The 21,674-nt window shown below is 29.1% G+C and overlaps 1 protein-coding gene across 1 annotated transcript in view; it reads right to left on the bottom strand.

Moving 5' to 3' along the window:
• Positions 1-21,674, bottom strand: part of lt (vacuolar protein sorting-associated protein light) — a 108,677-nt gene that overhangs the window by 76,867 nt on the left and 10,136 nt on the right. The window contains exons 2-5 of the mRNA XM_075366554.1: positions 21,030-21,224; positions 17,363-17,524; positions 12,949-13,072; positions 7,001-7,211 (exon numbers count right to left, since the gene is read on the bottom strand). Coding sequence (XP_075222669.1) covers positions 7,001-7,211; positions 12,949-13,072; positions 17,363-17,524; positions 21,030-21,224 — 692 coding nt within the window. The remainder of the gene's footprint in view (positions 1-7,000; positions 7,212-12,948; positions 13,073-17,362; positions 17,525-21,029; positions 21,225-21,674) is intronic.

Genomic DNA, 21,674 nt, shown 5'->3' with positions numbered 1-21,674 from the left:
AATCACAACTGATTACGGGATGTTTACCCAGTACAAAAAATAATCTTACTATATTAGTAATATCTTAACTGTCAGAATAAAGCCATTGGTTAGCTATAGCATTCCATGTGAAGATTGATATGAATAAATAAATAACTTTTTGATTCTGATTGTACTTAGAATTCTACTCCACAGTTCAAAAAGGAAGTACCTCAACATCTGCCTGGCTGCATTAAGGGACACATAGTAAAAACTTGATCAGAGCAACATAAAAACAAACATTACAAAATAAAAGATATATGTGGTTTAAGTCCATATCAACAATAAAAACATATACATGATACATATACCATATACCTTAACATATTTGAAATGATAGATTGTTATTTTTATTGTTATAGATTGTTATTGTATATACATATATACATGATATAAAATTGAAGTAAATATGTGAATATATATCAAGTATACAAAATAATTAAAAAAATTACTCACAATTCAGAAGGCATTAATGAAAATTATTTGAGAAAATATTTTTTGTACTCTTAAGAGAGGGATAGAGAAAATTCAGGATTTAAAAGAAAGATGTTTTAATTACTATTATTTACAAATTCGTGACAGAATAATATTTTTCCTCCAAAAGAAAACTGTTTAATTGTGTTTTAAATAAATTGGTGGTAAGATTAAAATAATTATGATTATTTATTGGTTGTAATTTGGTAATTTATTAAAAATGGAAATTATTATATGGCCCTTACTCATTAGCCCAAGTATTATGTTGATGTTGAGTTACAAGTTATTATTCTTTTATTAAAGATTGCACAACCTATATTATATTTTAACACAAAAATATCGTACTGTCAGGGACTCCTTGTTCCTAACTAACACTGCAGTTATGTTATTTTTGACATATACTGGTCTGTTGATTCATGGAATGAGAAGTTACCTTTACTCATTACATAAACAAGAGATAAAACTGTCTATTTGTACCAAATCAAGAAAGTTACACTAAATAGCAGCTGGAGACTTCCAAAAAACCAACTAAAAAGCAATATCATAAGCACTGTTTCCAAAAGACCAAAATCACTGACTGATGACTACTGAGAAGGTACTACAACAAAATTCCCAAATTTGTTTTTTGTTTAGATATTTTTGTAATGTAAAATGTGTTTTAGTGTTTAAGGTGAAAACAGTAAAAACACATTCCTTAACGAATTTAATAGTGCACTGGAAAAGACCAACATTGTACAACATATAATACTAATAGTAGTAGAATGATCTCCAGGACAAGCATTAGGCAGTAAAATATTATATATAATACATTACCACTAAGAGGCAAACTAGAAATGCTTGACATCAGCATAGAGGGAAGACCAAGAGTTAAATCAGTTAGTCGACAACAAGAGCTTGGTAATGGACCCATTTCTTCATTACTCACTGCATAAGAACGATAATTGCCATAGTTTAGAAATGGAAAATTTTATTAAAAATAGTTATCCATACATTGTTCTGGCTAATACCAAGGAAACTTTGATCAAAATTTCATAAAAATCAGAAAATATATTTGATCATAAATAAAATTTCTATAATGCTTTTTTTTGTATTGAGTACAATTATCTACCTTTCTTAGCTTTCTCATAATTAAACTCATATGTTAATCCATTTCAGATGTACTCAATCTTCAAAAGTCACTGTACAACTCCAGTACAGTGAGTTTTGAAAATAGAGTGCATCTAAAATGCATCAACATATGATTTAATTATATGATGAAGCTAAAAAAGGTAGATAATTGTACTCAATTCAAAAATGATGACTATCTTAGCAGAAAAAATATATAAATAAGAGGTCTGTTCACAAAATAACTGGACTTTATTTTTTAATTTTTATTATTAATTTTACAGATTATTGATCCTTTTTCCCCTTCAAATTACTACCCTACTCTATTCACACACTTTTCCCAGTTATGTTTCCACTTCATGAAGCAGTCGTGGATAGCTTTATTTGAAATGGCCTATAAGATCCATGATGAATTTGCTCTAATGTCATCACCAGTAGTCTCAAAACAGCATCCTTTCATCACTGATTTTAATTTCAGAAATAACAAGGAGCCAAGTTTGGCAAAGAAGGGAGATTGAGGGAGAACAGTCATCTGATTTTTGGCACAAAACTGACGAACTGACAAAGCCGAGTGTGCAGGTGCATTGTTGTGGTGAAGGAGCCATGAGTTGTCGCACCATAACTGTGGTCTATTTTTGCTGATTTTTTTCATGTAACTGTTGTAAAATGCCTTGATAGTATGCACAATTACTGTTTCACCTAGGGGCAAGAATTCAAAATGCATAATTCCATTAAAATCAAAATCAAATAGATAGCATTACTTTGACAGTGGATTGAGACCGACATGTTTTCTTGGGATGCGGAGATCATTTGCCATCCATTGTGATGACTGAACTTTTATCTCAATATTGTAGCCATAAACCAAGCTTTTGTCTCCATTACGATCCTTTGTATGAATTGTTTTATTGCCATTGGCTTGTTCAAGAAGTTGCTGACAAACATCCCCTTGATGTTCTTTCTGCTCTTTGGCCATCAAAGAAGGAACAAACTTTGCTGCAACTCGATGCATGTTCAATTTTTCAGTTAAAATGTCATGGCATGATCCAATTGAAATGCTACTTCTTCTGCAAGTTCCTGACAGTCAATTGGTGATCTGCACTCACCAGATCATGGATTTTCTGAACATGAGTTTCACCAGTTGAAGTCGAAGGCCTTCCTGGTCGAGGGTCATTTTCAATTGACTAACGACCACTTTTAAATTGTGAAAGCCATTCATAATATTACATATGAACTAGAGCATCATGTCCATAAGCTTGCTACAAAAATCGAAACGTTTCTGTGAAAGTTTTCCCCAGTCACACAAAATTTTACATTGTATCATTGCTTCCAAAAATTACAAAAACTGCTATTAACATTTAAACAAGTTGCACTCAAATAACAATAACGCGAAAACTAAACAAGATATGAACAATCCAAAAACATGTATTTACAGAGGAGGTTATGCAGAGATAATGCTGCCAACTGGACATCACTAAATATCTTTGCTGCTGCATAATTAAAAATGTTCGGTTATTTCTGAACAGATTTTGTATACAATAACAATTTCTACAATGTTGCGGTACGGTAATTTTTTTCTTTAAAATCTAAAAAAGGTTTTTGTAACAGTTAATTAATGAATGTATGAATAATTATTGTAATTTATTTTTGAAAACCAGAAGCAAGGTAATGTTTACAAAAAAATTTACACAATACTGTTAAATTGGATCGGTTGGTTGCATACATCATTCTTTATAATATGGCATTGCACGGTATACTAGTTTTCTTTACTATTTAAAGGAATAAGTTACTTAACCTTTTCCCATCACAATGATCCGCGGTTGATTAGCGGTCCGCGAAAATATGTTGGTACCTGATTGCCTCCCTTCATAGTCTTATGCTACCCTCTTGTGAAAAAAATGTCAAAAAATTACAGTATTAAAGAGATTTAACAGATTCTAACAAAAAAAAAACCGTTACGATTGGATATTTTTTATGCCTGTAACAACAAAAAAATTGAAATGGTACAAAAATTACGATAATTTAATTGTAGAATTTTTTTGCGCATTTCTACCACGTTTTTTATTAGCGAAATATTTTTTTTCTTTGTGTTGATGAAACATAGTTTGCTAATTTTAAAAATAATACTTTCAAGCAAATCGATTGAAAATTCGGCAAAATATGATGAAAAACTCATGTCATTAATCACAGATTAGTAATATATGTTAGTATAAGTGAAAGTAGATTCAGAAAACTATGTTTTATAAAAATCCCCACCACTCAAAAGGCTATTCAGATTGACAAAAAACCATTTTTACTGTATACTGTTATTCATTACGAATCGATGTGTGTTACATGTTTACCGATATCATTTGTCAGAAAAGATATTTATAGACCTCAAGTAAAAGTGACGTATTTATGACCACAAATTCCTTTTTTTTGTGTGCCGTATATCATTATTTATTACGTGTTTCAATACATCGATATGTTGCTAGTAAGATAAGCTATTTTTGTAAATAATAAATAAATCCGTAATCCTTATAGCAATTATAATACACAAATCACACACACACACACACAAGCACATTTCTGAGAAAAATATGGTCATATTCTTTCTGGTCTAAATAAAACATTTTACATCGTATAAACGTCGTTCAAATTGTGTGATAAAACTGATTCCTTTGTGAATATAAAAAAAAATAACTGACTTAGATCCCATATAAAATGATTTTGTAACAGCGTTTTAAAACTGAGCCGCACATAACCAGTTCTAAGGCTACATGATCTGAAAAGGTTAATAAGCATTATTTAATCTGATTGAGATAAGTAGTGTATGAATTTTCTTAAATTTATTATTCTATCACATTTACTTGCATAACATTTTTTAATGCTACTGTTTGTGGTTAGTTATTGTAGTTTTTTATTATTATATTGTTTTAATTCTCAAACTAAACCAATAATTTTGATCATAATGAAAACTTACTGTTATTTCAACTGAAACAAGACGGAAACCATTACACAAACAGACAAAGGAGAATTTTAGTAAAAAGTAGCCACAATTCAGTGCAGCTACCTTTCAGGTGGCCTGAAAGGTAGCTGCTACCCCTAGTCCAGTCTCAGAATGGATGAAACTATAAGTTAATTTTTTATTTGAAAAAGTCTTACAATTAACCAAAATCTAGATGATGAACAATAATTCTTCTTCAATATAACAATTAAACAAAACACTTTTCGATTGGTTCATCCATCACGAGATAAAACAGTACTGTTTTCAGGATCAATTTTACAAAACAAAGCCAATGCTTTATAACTACAATAACTTTATTTAGAGTTCTAAAGAAGATAACTAAGATAGAAAGAAAGATAGAAAATTGTATAATAGATGATGTAACATTAGACTGGTGCCTGTCAGAAAAGAAACCTAATAGTGCACATGAAAGAAAGATGTTACAGAATATGTTTTCAAGAAATTATTAAAAAAAAAATTTAAAAGATTAGCAACTTAGCACTGATGAAACAAGCTTTATTTTAAAATGTAATCATTTAATATATTAACTGTTAAATTAAAGCCAGCTGCACCTAGATTTCAGTGATAAAAGGAAAGAATTAACATTTTAGGAACCTGTTAACTTCTTTTAATGCCTACTGAAAAATTAAAAAATCCAAAAACAATTAAAAATATTTCTATTTCTCTTTTATCAAAGATGTAAAATAGCAGTTGTATGTCAACAGTTTTAGAAAAAGAAATTAAATATAGTGAAGTGTACAATGTACATTTAAGTGCAATATAATTTTATGTATTAAATGATTTTTACAGTTGTGTAATTTAAAAATTTCTAATACAGTACATTCACGTTTCATACAAAACTCATATTAATTCACTTTTGGAAAGGTTTGCTTATCTGGAAACAGATCAGCCCCTTTATTCTGGTAAACGAGTTCTGGTAACCGCATTTTACTTTCCAATAGAAAATAAAATTAGACTGTACAGATTTGAAGGATTTATATTGCAAGTATAAAAGTAATTGTTATTAACTGTTAACTCTATAGGCTCTTTAATAAAATTAATAAAGATTATAACAGGAAAGTTATAATTACATAGATACTGTTGAACATACTATCCTCCTTACCAGACTGCAGTCAGGTGATAATTTGTATTGAAAAAAAATCAGTGAATACTATGTACAGCCAATTTGGACTATTTCTTCATTTGTTTCTAAATCTTCATATCTATATTCTGTATTTACTTTCTTTAAACAATTTTTTTTAAGAGAAAACATCATGCAGGTATCAGATTTAAACATTTTTACAGATCCTCACCATTGTGAGGCTACCTGAGTCTAAAAAGGCAATTTTACAAAATGTCAGTATGTGTGACCATCTTTGTTATCCACCCTTAAAATCTAAATTAATGGATCGATTCATTACAATTTTGTATATATAACCACAGTGACCTGCTGAGTATACCAATTTTATGTGTTGCAGCCTGAAATATTGGATTAAATTACCAGTAAAATCAACAAAAGGGTAATTCTTCTTGAAAATACCTTATTTAAATTAAACCTGAACATTTACCAAAATAAGTCTTCTATAATCTATATCTAATTATAATTAGTCTTTTGTTTTTACTTTTTAATTTTCAATGTGAAGATGTATTAAATCAGAAAATTTAAATGAATTAAGCATTATAAAAACAAATTCCTTACAAATTTTTTCTGTATTCTATATAATTTTTGAGAAATGAAGATTGAATCAGCATTTTAAAAATGATTTGTTTTTAATGAAATAATTTGTTTGAAAGTTTAAAAATTTCATATCTAATTCCAGTATGATCATCATACATGAATAATGTCAATCTAAATATTGTAGGATTTTATAACACATTTATTAATTACTTATTATAAATTTAGAATAATAATAAAACGATAACATATCAACTGGAAAGTTTGAGAAGAATTTTTGTAATTGCAGTTATTTTTGTTGTTAAGTACACTGTCTAAATACACACTGACTCATTAAGTTTTCAACTTATCTAAGAAATTATCTGTCACAAATATAGTCCACAGTCAACTTGAATTCTTATGATTGAATTATCTGGACTACAATAATGATATTATTTGAATTATCAAAATTTAATGGTTACACTTTTTCCAACTGGTTTTTCAACTACTACAACAATTGATCAGCCAGAATGCTGACTAATAATAAAGCTATTAGTTAAATTGGTTGATTTTCAGTAAAATATACATAACACTGGAATAGAGAATTTTTTTTTTTTTTTACCTTTTACTATTTTTTCTTAAGAAAAAATTTATAAGTACTAGATAGAGAAAAAAATTATCAGCATTATCATATTTCTTTGTTAATAAAAACAAAAAACAATAATGTACAACAAAATACATGCAAAGATAATTATATAATTAATTACTTCGTGTTCCTACTCCATTTTATCAAACCTAGTGAACATCGTGCATTGAAATCATATATACGAACACCAACATGAGTTGTCCATGCCAATAATAAGCCATTAGGGCTCCATCTTACACTTTGAACACCTCCTTCAACTCTAACATCACTCAGTACAGTAGAACGCATCCTGGATAAAAAACTTTTTTCATACAAAACTAGCTTTTCATCACCTGAAACAATTATAAAATATAAACAACAAATCAACAAAAAATTGATAAGATCTTTAAAACCTGTCAACTGCCAACTCTCTGGTGACTGACTTAATTATAATAATAAAATGGTTGGCCATTGCTGATCGGTGTCTGCAATTATGGGAATGACTTCTGACAACAATCAGTATCTGCAGTCATAGGAAATAATCTTTTACGCTGAATTAAATTTTACATTGAATATATTTCTTTAATTGTATATATGGTTATTTAATACTGGCTCATATACAAGCAGAGCTTGTGTCAAGATTTATTTGAATAAGTGCAAAATATTTATGAGCAATATATATTTATGAGCAAATGTATATGTTCAGATATATAATAAAAACAATTATTTAAAAAATTACTAAATAGAAAATATACGTAACTCATTTGTTTGCATTATTGAACCACCAAACATACACCTGATTCATACACTCCATATAAATATATTGTAAATTATAGAGTAAAATCAATGATATATTTATTACAAGAAAAAACATGTCTTTGACAAAGGAAATATATTCATTATCCAATTGTGTTAAATCTGAATGCTGGATATTTATTATTCAGAAAGAAAATGTGAAAAAAATGTTGGTTTAAAGGGGACAATGTAGCAAAATTTCTTGAATATAAAAATCTGTGACAAACTGTAATAAAAAAATACTCTAGAAGAACAGAGAAAAACTTTGATTCTGGAACAGTCTCTGTAAGAGATAATTCCAAAATTCCATCATATTGTTAAACATATTTTGTATTTATTCAATAAAGTGAATTTTATGACCTCATACATATATCCAGATGCATTAAAATTTCAAGATTGGATTAATGTTGAAATACTGCCAACATTACAATGTGATGGTAATTTTGTTATGTCAAATACTATGGATATATTATTACAGCAACTGATTTATTAATTTTTTTTTAGAAAACTGACAAAAAGACATTCTGATGGTGCACCTATAGAAAACATGATTAAATTTTGTGATAAGACCACCAAGGTGGAAAGCAAGGTGACCATGATGACAGGCGACATCTGACGAGACATATGTTCAGTCTATTTAAGACAATCCTTGAAACAGACAACAAGACTGAAAAATGTATACAAACTGTTGCGATGTCAAAAAAGAATTACAAAAAAGGCACTGAAAAAATACAACACAGACCAATATGAATTTGTCATGTTCAGAGAGAACATGCAGATGGCATGAAAATCTTGCCCAAAAACAAACAGATCTTACAATTTAAAAAGATTCAGTACATTTTGTAAGACAATAACAAAATAAGAACTGTTTTCAATCATACTTCACAGAAAAAACTAACTTTAACATACGTTTTACACAAAAAACTTTTTTTTGGGGACTCGTAAATTTGTAACATTAATTTTATAAATACAGGTATTTAAATCTAAAGAAATAAATTAAAATCCACAATTAAGTAGAATAGTTATTACTTAATTTTAATTTGCTATTTACACTTAATAATTACTTATATACATTAACAAGTTAAATTTAAATGTTAATTACTTATATTTTAGTTAAAGTATGAAATTGAATCTTTGAACTAAATTCCTAAATTTTGTGAACTGTTAACTATTTTCTGTAAGATTTATATTTGTTTTTTATAGAAAAAATGTATATTTATTGTAGTTTTGTTTTGCCATAAAAATCAGAAAACTGTTTAGTAGAGAGCATGAAATCTGAAGCTTGTAGTCAAGCAACTAATATGCTGTATATCGATTCCACAAACATTTCTCATATCGATGTTAACAAATTGGAAAACTAAATCTGTTCATGATTCAATCTCAATTTCAATCATGTTACCAATTTATATTAAAAGTAAATCTTATTTAACAAAGAAATTGTAATCTCAAATTAATGTTAAGTATAATTTAATAATTTATTTTATAATATTAATTACAATTAAAATAAAATTATCCTGAATTATTTCACTTTATATTGTTTGAAAATGTTGTAGGTATTGCTAAACCTACATTATGATAATGTATGGCCCAGCAATTAAAAATTACAAATGATATGGATACATATGTTGACAAAATTGATAAATGTAGTCATCACTTTCTTCTAAATGATATAATTGTTTAAGTATGAGTTATTGTAATAAATCAATCATTCTAGTTAGCTGAATAACAATAAAGACATACATCAATAGTAAGTATTATATACAAAATAAAAACAAGTATTATATTTAATCAATTTATAAAATGCATTTAAGTTGAAAGCTTTGTGTAATAATAATGTTCAGTCATTTTTGTTCATCTTTTAAGTGCATTTTGCCAGTGCTGTGTTTTGCGTGTGTATATAGTACACAAGTACGTAAATTTTATTTGATTTGTAGTTGCAAAGAGGAGGAATGAACTTAAATCCACTGTGACTCATAAAATATTAAGTTTGTAAGCTTGGGAGTTAATCAATAATATGTGCAAATCCATGAAAGAAGAACCAAGTGAATTTGAAAAGTCGGGAAATGACAACAAGCATATTATTCCAATCCAAAGCTGTGAAGAAAGAACAGCAACTGCATGAAAAATATTACGATCAAAAGTTCAAATAGTAAGGAAACTTAATAATAACTTCTATTAACTCCTTTTTCTGTTTCAAAAAGGAGTTATTAGAAAAATTACAAGAAAATCCATCTGAGGCATCTACTTCTTTCATTATGCCGTGAAAATATAAAACCTGGGAGTAACAGACCTAGATGATTTCAGCATCTGTGTAGTGAGAAGAACCATAAACGAACTTCAGTTCAAAGAAAAATATTTGCCCACCATTCCAAAATTGCTGATATGACTTAAAGTTTCAACAGGATTCTCCGTAAGTAAAAGAAGCCTAAAAAGAGTACTACAACAATTGGGTTGCAAATGGGAAAAACTGAAAGTAGGAAACTTGTTATTGATTTCATGACATTAGGATTAAACAAATACAAATAAATATGATCAAAAAAACATTCAGAACTGAAAACAGGCCAATTGTATACCTGAAGTGTTTATTTTGTTCAACGAAATCATGAAGGAATGCTTCAGGCAGAGGACTTCTAACTCAAATTTCTAAAGGCACTAGACTGATTATTATTACATGATGGGGTGAAATGGGATTTGTTCCAGACACATTATTAACCTGGAGAGCAAGTGCAACAACTAACAACTACCATAACACTATGAATGGAAATAATTACTTAAAATGGGCTAAAGAAAGACTAATGAAAAATTTCCTCAAAGATTCTGTAATAATTTTAGACAATGCATCTTATCACCAAACACTGCAAGAAAAATTGCCAACATTCAATACAAGAAAACAGAAAATGGAGGGCTGGTTATGTAATTACTGCATTCTATTCTCATCTACTACGCTGAAAACTCAAATAGATGAGATAATTAAAAGGAACATACAAAGTGTTTATCTTTAATGAACTTGCCAAGAAAACTGGAAGTAAAGTGTTACGACTACCACCCACCGTACCACCCAGATTTAAACCCTGCTGAAGTGGTTTGGTCAGAAGTAAAACAATGCATCAGAAGCCACAAAGTCACTTGTGACTTTAACAATGTTCAACAGATTGCCAAAGATAAATTTTCTAAAATGGACGCTTCACACTGGAAATCTTATTGCGATAAGGTACAAAAAATTAAGAAGAATAGAAGTAAAAAAATTGACAACACTCTACCAAATCTTTTCAAATTGCTTTGGTAAATGATAATGGTAGTGAAAATTATATGGGGAATTCAGAACTTCGGATTTAAATGATGACGTTCAACCACTTTAATTTTTAAAGTGTTGTGTTTATTTTTGTAAAGTTTGTATATTACTTAAATTTGAGTACAACATGCAGTAAGTTCAGTGTTTTATTTTTAAAACAATTTATATAACTTCAGTTAATTACACTTCACTTAATTCATCACTGGATCAGCATAATATTAATGGAAAAACAGGATTTTTTTTGTCAGTTATATAACTACATTGTTATACATACATTGTTATATTGTACAACTATATTGTTATTGTACATTGTCAATTAAAACTGAAGTAATAATATTATTTAATGTTAATTCTTGACATGATTAATATTAACATTAAAATTAATGAAATAATAATACAAACTAGTAGTGCTAATTTTAATTTTAATTAGCAGTCTAATTTTAGTAGTACGAGGGCTGTTTTTTTTCCTCAAAAAAACCACTCCGATAGACTATAAAAAAAGACACACTGAGAAAACTGATTTTATTACTGAAAGTTGAGTAGAATCTAACTTATTTTTCTATGTAATCGCCAAAACAATTGAGGCATTTATCCCATCATGATACTATCTTTCCGATCCCCTCTTCAAAGAAGTTTGCTGCCAGTGTGGTAAGGTATGTCTTAACAGCCTCCTGAAGTTCATTGGTGGCAAAGTGTTGTCCACCCAACCATGCCTTCAATTCTCAAAAGAGGTGAAAATCACTAGGTGCTAAGTCTAGACTATACAGTGGATAGTCAAAAACTTCCCATTTGAATTGTTTAAGAAGGTCTTGCATAGTGCTTGCAAGGTTAGCACAGTGCAGTCATGCATTGTTGTGAATCAAAACCACACTGGATGAGAGGATGTCTCTTTGTTCTAGATCGCTCTGCAAAGGCAACGTAAAGATTCACAACAAACTTCCTTTGTTATTGTTGTCCTCTACTCCATAACGTCTACCAACAAGACACTTTATAGTCCCAAAAAAACTGTAGCCATTGTTTTCCTGTTGCTCAGTGCTTGAACTTTTTTGGCTTCTTTGGGGAAGTATGCATCCACTGCTTAGATTGTTATTTGGTATCTGGATTGTCATACTAGATCCAAGTCTCATCTCCAGTAACAATAGACTTTAAAAACTCTTCTTCCCCCTCATTACCGTAATGCATGAGAAACATTAAGACTGACACTATTTGTTGTGTTTTGTGATAGTCATTCAACATTTTTGGGAACCAACGTGCAGACAGTTTCCAGTATCCTAGGTCTTTATTCACGATTGTGTACAGAGATCACCTTAAAATTTCTGGGATTTCTGCAGAAAGTTCACTTTGTAAACCTCAGTTTGTCGCAGACAAAATCATCAACATGCTCAACCAGGCATAGAGTAGTGACAGACTTGTGTCCTTGCTCACCTTCGTCATGGACGTCTGTTTGCCCTTCTTTAAATTTCCTACACCATTCCCATACACTACCATCACTCATAAGGTTTTCACCATACATGAGGCTCATTCTGTGATGGATTTCAGCAACACTACATCCTTCTGCTTGCAGAAAACATATCACACTTATCACACTTCGCAAATCACACTTGCCAGAAGCATCTATCATAGCGGCCATGTTCTACTGCCCATAGCTTAAGCTACATTTTTTCATCAAAAGAAAAAATAGTTATACTTTATACAAGCATTATTAACTGTGGAATAAGAAGTAATGCCCTAGCAGAATAAAAAAACTCATTATAACAGTGAAGTAAAGAAACTCTTTATAATAGTTTATAAGAAAAAAAATACTAAAGAAAATTACTTTGGGTTTCTGAAGAAACAAGAATATATAAAATGTTAGTTTTATTATTCTAACACAAAAGATTATTAATAAACAATGAAATAATCAACAGGTTCCCTCATTTAAATTTATTTGGGTAGGTATAGTTAAACAATAATTTTTTGAGTTAGATTATTAAGAAACAAAGAAAATAAAGGTCACCACTAACCTGTAACAAAACGACTTCCTGAGTTAGCACGGTAAAAAAAAGGATCAATGGCAACACATCTGACTAGACGGCCTACTGTTATTACTAACGTATCATCTGCATTATCCAAAGCATACACAAATACCTAAAAAAAAATTAAAGCATAATAAATACAAAAACCACAATAAATGGTTTATAAATACATGCAAAAAAAAAAATAATGAAAACACTTTTTATAGAAACTCAGCCAAATCAATCATCAACATCATCATCATAATAAAACTGATCCAAGCACAGCTAGTCACTTAAAATGTAAAACTGACATATATATGATGTAAAATTGTAGCAGAATGACACTGTAAATCATGAAGAAAAAGATGCGAGCCCAATAAATGCAAAATATTTATAGGATGATTTTTCATAAGAAAAAGTAATTTTCATAAGTCATAAATTACAGAAGTAAAAATCAGCATAATTTAAATGAGAAATTACACCTTGTTTAATAAAATAAAGCAAATTAATTAGATCTTCGACCAATCACTAGTTAATTGTTTATGACAAAATTTTATATATATATATATATATATATATATATATATATATATAATACACAATAATTATACATACAGTTAAAAGCTGATAATTCATCATGTTCAGGATTGAGGAGGTGATAATCTAGAGGAACACATACATATCTTGTAGAAATTCTGTCTGGGAAAATAATGAAAATATAATAAACTAGAATTTATGATAAAAAATTAATAATTTATACAGTAATAACTTCAATTAACTCAGCAAGTCATCCTTTTAACAAAAGATTACCTGGGTGCATTTTTTTAATGTACATAATTACAAGAATGATTATTTTTTTAAATGTTTGATTTTTAAAACAAAGTTTTTGAATAATTCTGCAAATGTTATGTTGCACACTATTACAATGGAATTTTAGAATCTGTAGCCCACATTACTCTTCATATTCTTATTTACTATATTTAAACATACTCTTATTTTACATCCAAATGCAATATTACAAAACTTATTCTCCTTACATCAGAAATATTGGATTATAAATGGTAAGAAAATTATTTCTTATATCATTCCTAAGTGTATGATATACTTTCGATATAATGCAAAAAGCCAGGTACAACAGCTTGGTCAATCTTCCAGAGTTATTCCCTCTTGACCATTCTCTACATCTGCTGCAAACTACGGCAGTCCAATTATGATTCGTCATGGCAGGCAGAGGTCTAAGACCTCTCACTACAAAGCTATTGATTTAGAATTAGTTTCTGATCTGACTTCACAGTCATTTATTCCAGCATTTAAAAGATTTATATCACGTAGGGGTATTCCCACTCAAGTCTTTTCTGGTAACGGTTCCAATTTCCATTGCGCCAAAAATATACTTTCTAATTTATATCAATTTTTAATTCAGAAAAACTAAAATCAGACATTCAAGCATTCACAACTACACAAGGTATAACCTGGTCTCTCATTCCTCCCTCTTCACCCCATTTTGTTTAATTTATGGGAAAGCACAATCAAAAGCGTTAAATTTCATAAGTATCATGTAGTTGGACAAACGATCCTTAACTTTGAGGAATTATAAACAGTTTTAATACAAATTGAAGCCTGCCTCAATTCCCATCTTACCTTCACTATTTCAACAGTTGATAGAGATCCAGAACCTCTATCTCCAGGACACTTTTTCATAGGATGTCCGCTCACTTCCTTGCCTGAACCCAGTTACCAAAAAATTAAAATTAATCACTTACACCATTGGCAATTACTTCAAAAATTTGTACAATCTATCTGGAGATGATGGTCTAAGGATTAGTTACATTTACGGAATAAATGGTGTTTTTCATCCCGTAATCCTTGTTGAAGATTTAGTACTAGTTACCAACAAAGATTCTTCACCCATGTATTGGAAACATGTAATTGTCACCAAGGTTTACCCGGGCTCTAACAACCTAGTAAGGGTTGTTGATTTACGTACAGTTAATAGTCCATTAAGAAGACCTGTGCATAAATTATGCCTATTACCAAGCTCAAATGATTGATTTAAATAATATTTTTAAGTAATATTTTTTATTGATTTAATTATTTTCATGCTATTGTTTTTGTAATTTCATTTGATTTATATTCTTATAATATGACTGTTAACATGCTCATAAATATTGTATTAATATTTATAACCTAATATACTTGTATTAATTTAATTATGATTTCACATCTTTATTATATACTGATTTATATATATTACGTGCAATAACAGTAACAGTTTACAAATCTTGAGGATTAGGGTTCCCTAGATTTATTTAATATCTAAAATTGTGAATATAATTTCAAATTATTATGTTAAAATATTCAATTGTATTATTTAAACAAAATACTATTATGAGCTTTTTAATTAATTTATTATACATTTATATGAGTTCCATTAATATCACAACGAATGTAAATACCATTTCAAACAAACATAAATATTAACAATTTAATTATATTATTGTTCATTTACCCACAATTAAACTTGTTTGTTATTCTGTTGATATGCAACATTATGGATTGTAAAATGGATTTAACTTATTGTAATTGCAAAAATCATATTATTCATGTTTTTGTTTGTAATAGTTTCATTTATAATTTTAACTAAAACAAAAAAAACATGATTTTTGCGGGAAATTATGTTAAGACTCAGGTTTCATTTCCAACTTTTTAACTTCTAAAAATAAAAATATTTACTTTTTTCTTACTCTTTATAAATTCTCAACTTTTTTGTTACTCTTATTAAATGAATTTGTCTAATGCTCTATTGTTGGTGAGTCTTATTCCATCCTTTAAAGACTCAACTTATTACGAATGTATAATTAATTAATACAATAATATTATATATATATATATATATATTAACTACAAGTTCAAGGTTTATAATAAAAAAAATTTACATTATAAACTAAATAAAGGACCTTTATTTATTTGAATGAACCAGTGAATAATAAAATATTTAGAATTAAACCTAACCAAGGAGGTATATTATTCGACAAATTATATTATTTCAACGGGTAAGCGGCTTTGTGTTGTAACTTTTTCTTGGTTCCCCACATCTTGTTATTTGATAATTCAATTGTTTTTAACATTAAAAGTTATTTAATTAAAAATATTCCAATTATAAATGGAAGAAATCATTTTGCTAATAAAAATAAAATTTGATGAACACTAGACAAAAAAAAAAACCAATACATGGTAGACTTTTTGAAAATGAGAGATGAATTGCAATAATTATCAGAAGACAATAAATGGCAATATTGAAAATTCTAAATGCATTATTAATTTCGGTTTATTTATTCTTGTATTTTTCTTGCAATGCAAATTTGATTGAATAATTAATTCATAGTTCAGCCAGATACTTCCACATGCCACAATTCTATAGCGGAACAAAACTGTTTCTTTAGGATATCTAATTCTCAGGTGACTTTTAATTTCTGGAAAAAATTAAATTTTTGTTGTAATATAAAATCGATAGAAAATTACTGAGTAATGTAAAATCAATCAGACGTGCACATTACAAACTAAGCAGAAGTGCCTGATTTCCTGAGAGATTGTGTACAGGATGGACATCATTTATCTGGGAGGGGGGTGTCCTCTGATGGAGTCATTTTGTCTCATACTGTTCTTTCTCATACCCCACCTTACCCTTTTCCTTATACTTAATGCTTCTTTCTAATCTTTAGTTCTGTGGAGGTACATCTGACCCTGCTAGGTCCAAGCTGAAGATGTTTATACTTCTAGAGCCAGTGGCGAGAGCACTACCAGCAGATCAATCTGAAGATTCTTGTTTCCTATAAGGTAACTGAAATGCTTATTAGGGAGAGTAAGTCTCCTAATACCTCCTAAAAGACAACATACAATTTTCCTCTTTCGCTTAGGACATGCCGAGATATTTTATAACCCATTTTTGCCTTTAGCAAGAAACTGTTTATAACCTTCCTGTTCAGATTCTCTCCCAAAGTTATCTCTGTCCAAGCAGCTAACATTTCTTTAAATTGTTACTGCATCTACAAATCTTACTTTTCAATAGTCAAATAAGTTTTGTTTATTACACAATTTTTAAAAGTTTTCAGTCATCCCTGAACTATAAAATAACAACAAAGTAAAGAAAACTCTAAAGTTACAAAAGTACATTAAAACACAATATAGCATTTGTTAAGCTTTCCTAAAAGACAATGTGCAATCCTTCTCTTTCCATTGGGACTTGCTAGAATCCCAGCAAGCCCATTGTTGCCTTTTGAAAATCTGTTAAAACCTAAACAGATATAATAATAGAGTTAAGGTAGTTTACCAAATTAAAAAGTGTAATAATAGGTTAAAAGAAAGGCAACTAACTTATTTCTTATGGCCATACAAAACAGAGTATAACAAAAAAAGAAATTACCTTTCCATCATCTGAACATGTAGCAATGTGTTCACCTTTTGCATCCATACTGATCTGATTAACAGCAACTGTATGTGAGTGCATATCAATACTTTGTTGAACTTTGTTACCCTGATGATCTAGCAAATGAACAGAACCCCAGTGAGTACCAACACAAACAAACTGAAAAATTAAAATATTTTAACTTGATTAAAATATTCATAAATTAACTCTATAATAATTTCCATGGATGTAAATTAATGAGTTATCTAGTATAATAATAAATTAAAAAGCTGAAAAACTAAAGGAAAATTAAAATACTAAGTAAATTTACGAGCATCCCAATGTAATTAAATCATATTTGTCATTATAATTTGTTTGTAAATTATAATTTTCTATATCCATCTCACTGTTAGTTTTCATATTAAAAAAATCAACAAAGAAATGTTAAATTAAGTAAAAATTAATATTTACCAAAATGCATCCTGTAGCAGAATTAAATATATCATTAACACTGACAAAAACTACTTAAACTTCAGCCACAATCACAGCTTTGGTTTTTACTATAGCTTTGCAACAAAATTATTCTCTGCATTTTTAATAAAAATTTATTTTAAAAATACTACATCATTTTCATAAAAGCTAAAAAACTGACTATTACACGTTTTATTAAAGTTAAATTTGTCACAGTGATATAGAGTTGTTACAAGAATTAAAAAGAATTTTTTTTTAAAATCAAAATTAGATATAATATTACTTTATTTTCACAAACCTTGTTCACTGCGATCTTTATGTACAATGATAAGGCAGCTTTTCCATACTGATACAATTAACAACATTAATTTTTTTTTTTTTTGTAAATGATTATTCAGCTCAAACTTTAAGCTTATGCGTAAGAATATGGAATGTCAATTTTACAGTATGTGAAAAATGTCATGCCTAACTGGATTTCCTTCTTACCAAAGATAGGTTAGAATTCCTTCTTCTTTTTCAAACATAGGACACCACCACTCTTTTCTAAAGTTTCCTTCAATTTTTGTGCTTTTTGGAAATGGAAATTAGTTTTCTTAAAATTGTAAAAAACAAGTTCTCTTAATGGTTTGATGTTAATTCATAGATGTATAAATTTTACTAGTTGCTGAGCTCATGTTTTCAAAAATTTAAATTGAATCGAGTAATTCTTTAATCACTTTAAATTACTTAAAAGGCACAACAGAAAGTACATTGTATATATTGAGAATTGCACAGACATATACAAAGTGGCAGTATGCCTAGTTGTACTATTTTTTACACAATACCAATTTTACTTTTGATCTAGCGATCAACACCATTATTTGTTTTGTTAAGGGCTCATTAATAAAGCAGAGAAGTCAAAAAGCTTGTTTATCCATTTAACATGGAACAACGATCAGGTGCATATCATGCTTTCAGTGTTAAATCATTTTATAGAAATGGTGACTCTTCGATAACTGTACAAAAGTTATTTCACAACTGGTTCAATATTCCGCATGATGGGCGGGTAATATCAGTTCATGTATTTAACCCATGGGTTAAAAGGTTTGAGGAAACTGGATCCACATTTAATTTAAAACATAAAAGAGCAAAAAATTAGAACACCAGAAAACATTGGTAAAGTCCAAACTGCCACAACAACTATTGTTCTACAATTTAACATGTATTAGCACTGAATATCAGTAAACCATCGATCAATCAAATCATACATAAGGGCTTACATTTTTACTCCTATAAAATTCAAATTCTTCAGAAATTAAAAGATGACGATATGGTTGCTCAATTTATCAGGAAATCAGTTATCAATTTCTTGAATGGTGATGAAAACTCAATCTACCATATGTTTATATCAGATGAAGTCCATTTTCACCTGAAAATGCTACGTAAATAAGCAGAATAGTCGACACCGCAGCCCTGAAAACCTTCTTCATTTACATGAGAAAGCATTGCATAGTCTGAAGGTCACAGTGTGGTGTAGATTTTCATCTACTGGCAGTATTGGACCATTCTTTTACAAAAAAAAATTGGAAAACACTATAACCATTATTGCAGCACATTAAAAAAAACAAGGTCACAACATTTATAAGGTAGGATTAGTACAATTTTCACAAATTACATTGTTTCAGCAATACAATGTGACAAGTCATATTGCACGTTTGTCCATTACTTCTTTACGAGAATTCTTTCCAAACCATATCACATCCGGCTAGATCTGCTGATTTATCCACATGCAACTTTTTTCTGTGGCGTTTGCTGAAGAGCAAAGTGTATGTCGAGCAACATACACCATAATGGAACTAAAATTAAATATTCAGGAAGTTGCACTCACTATACCACCATGTTATGGTGAATAATGGAAAATTTTAGATCAAGACTACAAAAGTGTGTAGGTCGTAATCGTGCACACTTGCCAAGCATTATTTTTAAAAATAGAAAACTATAGAATCATTCAAGTTAAAAAACAGACTTAAGACTTAATTAGTAACAAGACTTTCATTATTATTTTTTTTAAATTAAGACTTAGGAGTTTAAAATTTGTCTGCTTCACCAATGTACCGCAAACAATTGCTTCTGGTCGCCTGCTTTTTATATCCGTATTTTTGGAATGATACAATACTGGTTGCTTAATGAATGTTCATTAAATTCATCAGTGAAAATATTTAAATTTTCATGTTAAATTGATATTTCCTCTGACAGTCACAGGAAAAGGCAGACTTAAAGTATATTCTGTAAAATATAATATAAATATTAACTTAAAAGAATACAGAAAATGATTTAAATGCCCACAATAAAAAAATAATAATAGTAACAAAATACTTATTTACAGTACTGGAATCATTGTGTGCAACAGTATATTATAAAGTACAAAGATGAATGAAAGTTGAAAAACTAGATTTAGTTGAAAAAAAACAAAACAATTTTAAAAAAGGCATTAGCAAAGATTAGGGTGTGTTTACGCCTACTACATAAAAAATCTCAATCACATAAGTAGGTGAAGAAAACCAAAAAGAGTAATAAAAGTGAGGTCAACTATCACAGTGACACTTTCTAACAATTCTGAATGCATTGTTCAGTAGTGAATATTTTCAATAAGGCAAACTTTCTTAGAAGTAATGAAACACGTATGTGGGGCTATCAGAAAAAAATATCTGAAGCTTAAGGGAAAATAAATTTGTTAACCAGTGGTAACCAATGCTGAAAATAATCCACTAAACACAATAATACTAATGAACAGTTTAGAGAAATGAAGATAATAGTTTTTGCATAGGCTGCTTATTTATTTTATCCTGAACCAACAGATATTTTATTTCCCCCCAAAGCCTTCCATCTGGAAAGTCCCGGGTTCAAATCTAGATCAAGTATGGTATTTCCATACGCTACAAGGTTCCAAGGTTCCACTCATATTCCACACACAGTACAAAACTTATCTGATGAATTTACCATTAACAAAAAAAGGAAAATTTACTCTCTCAGAATGTCAAGTTCCATGAAAGACAGATTTCAAAAGAGATGTTTAGAATAATGGAAAAAATGCTTACAACAGGCATACAAGTGGAAGAGAGTACTGTGAGGATATCAAGGCTGAATAGAATGTTGGTGGAAAAGGTTTTGTTAAAAACAATTAAGAATTTACTAGACAAACTTTACAAATTTTAAGCACATAAAAAAATATTACCTTGGGGTGCAAAGCAATACAGCTGGCTGCATCTTTACAAAGAATGTTGGCTAAATCATGAGTCATCCTTGTATATTTTAACCTAGGCTCTACTTCTTCCTCTTCTTCTTCTTCATCATCCTCCTCATCCTCATCTTCATCCTCCTCCTCCTCTTCTTCTTCCTCGTCTTTGCCATTTTTTTTTATTTCTTGAGTCTATAACATTTTTTTGAGAAAGTAAATGTTTTATGTTATCAAAGTACGTAAAGTGAATAGAATTAAGCATACCTGTAATATTCAAAAAATAAATTTTAAGTAAGATAACCCAAAAGTAACTATCTAGAACTGCTTTATTACTTGGTAAAAACTTCAAGGACTACTTTCCTAGTATAAAAATTGATTATATTTGTAGTGTGTTATATTTCATGATCATCATATCAAAATGTAATTACAAAAGAAACCAATAAAGGGTGGTGACAAAGAGAAATAATTAATATAAAAAGACATCAAGAAATAGGAATAATTTTTTTTTGGGAAGGGCGAAAAACATTTTTATGTTATCATCGCCCAGAAAACAAAATATGAAATAGAAATACAAAATCTAATAGAATAACAAAAATTAAAACAAAATAAAAACTTAAAGTAAAAATTTAAAAACAAAGGCAA

This window comes from Lycorma delicatula, chromosome 1, assembly GCF_047948215.1.
Source record: "Lycorma delicatula isolate Av1 chromosome 1, ASM4794821v1, whole genome shotgun sequence".
Classification (NCBI taxonomy): Eukaryota; Metazoa; Arthropoda; class Insecta; order Hemiptera; family Fulgoridae; genus Lycorma; species Lycorma delicatula.
The sequence above is the reverse complement of the archived record's forward strand: the minus strand, read 5'-3'. Positions and strand labels throughout refer to the sequence as shown.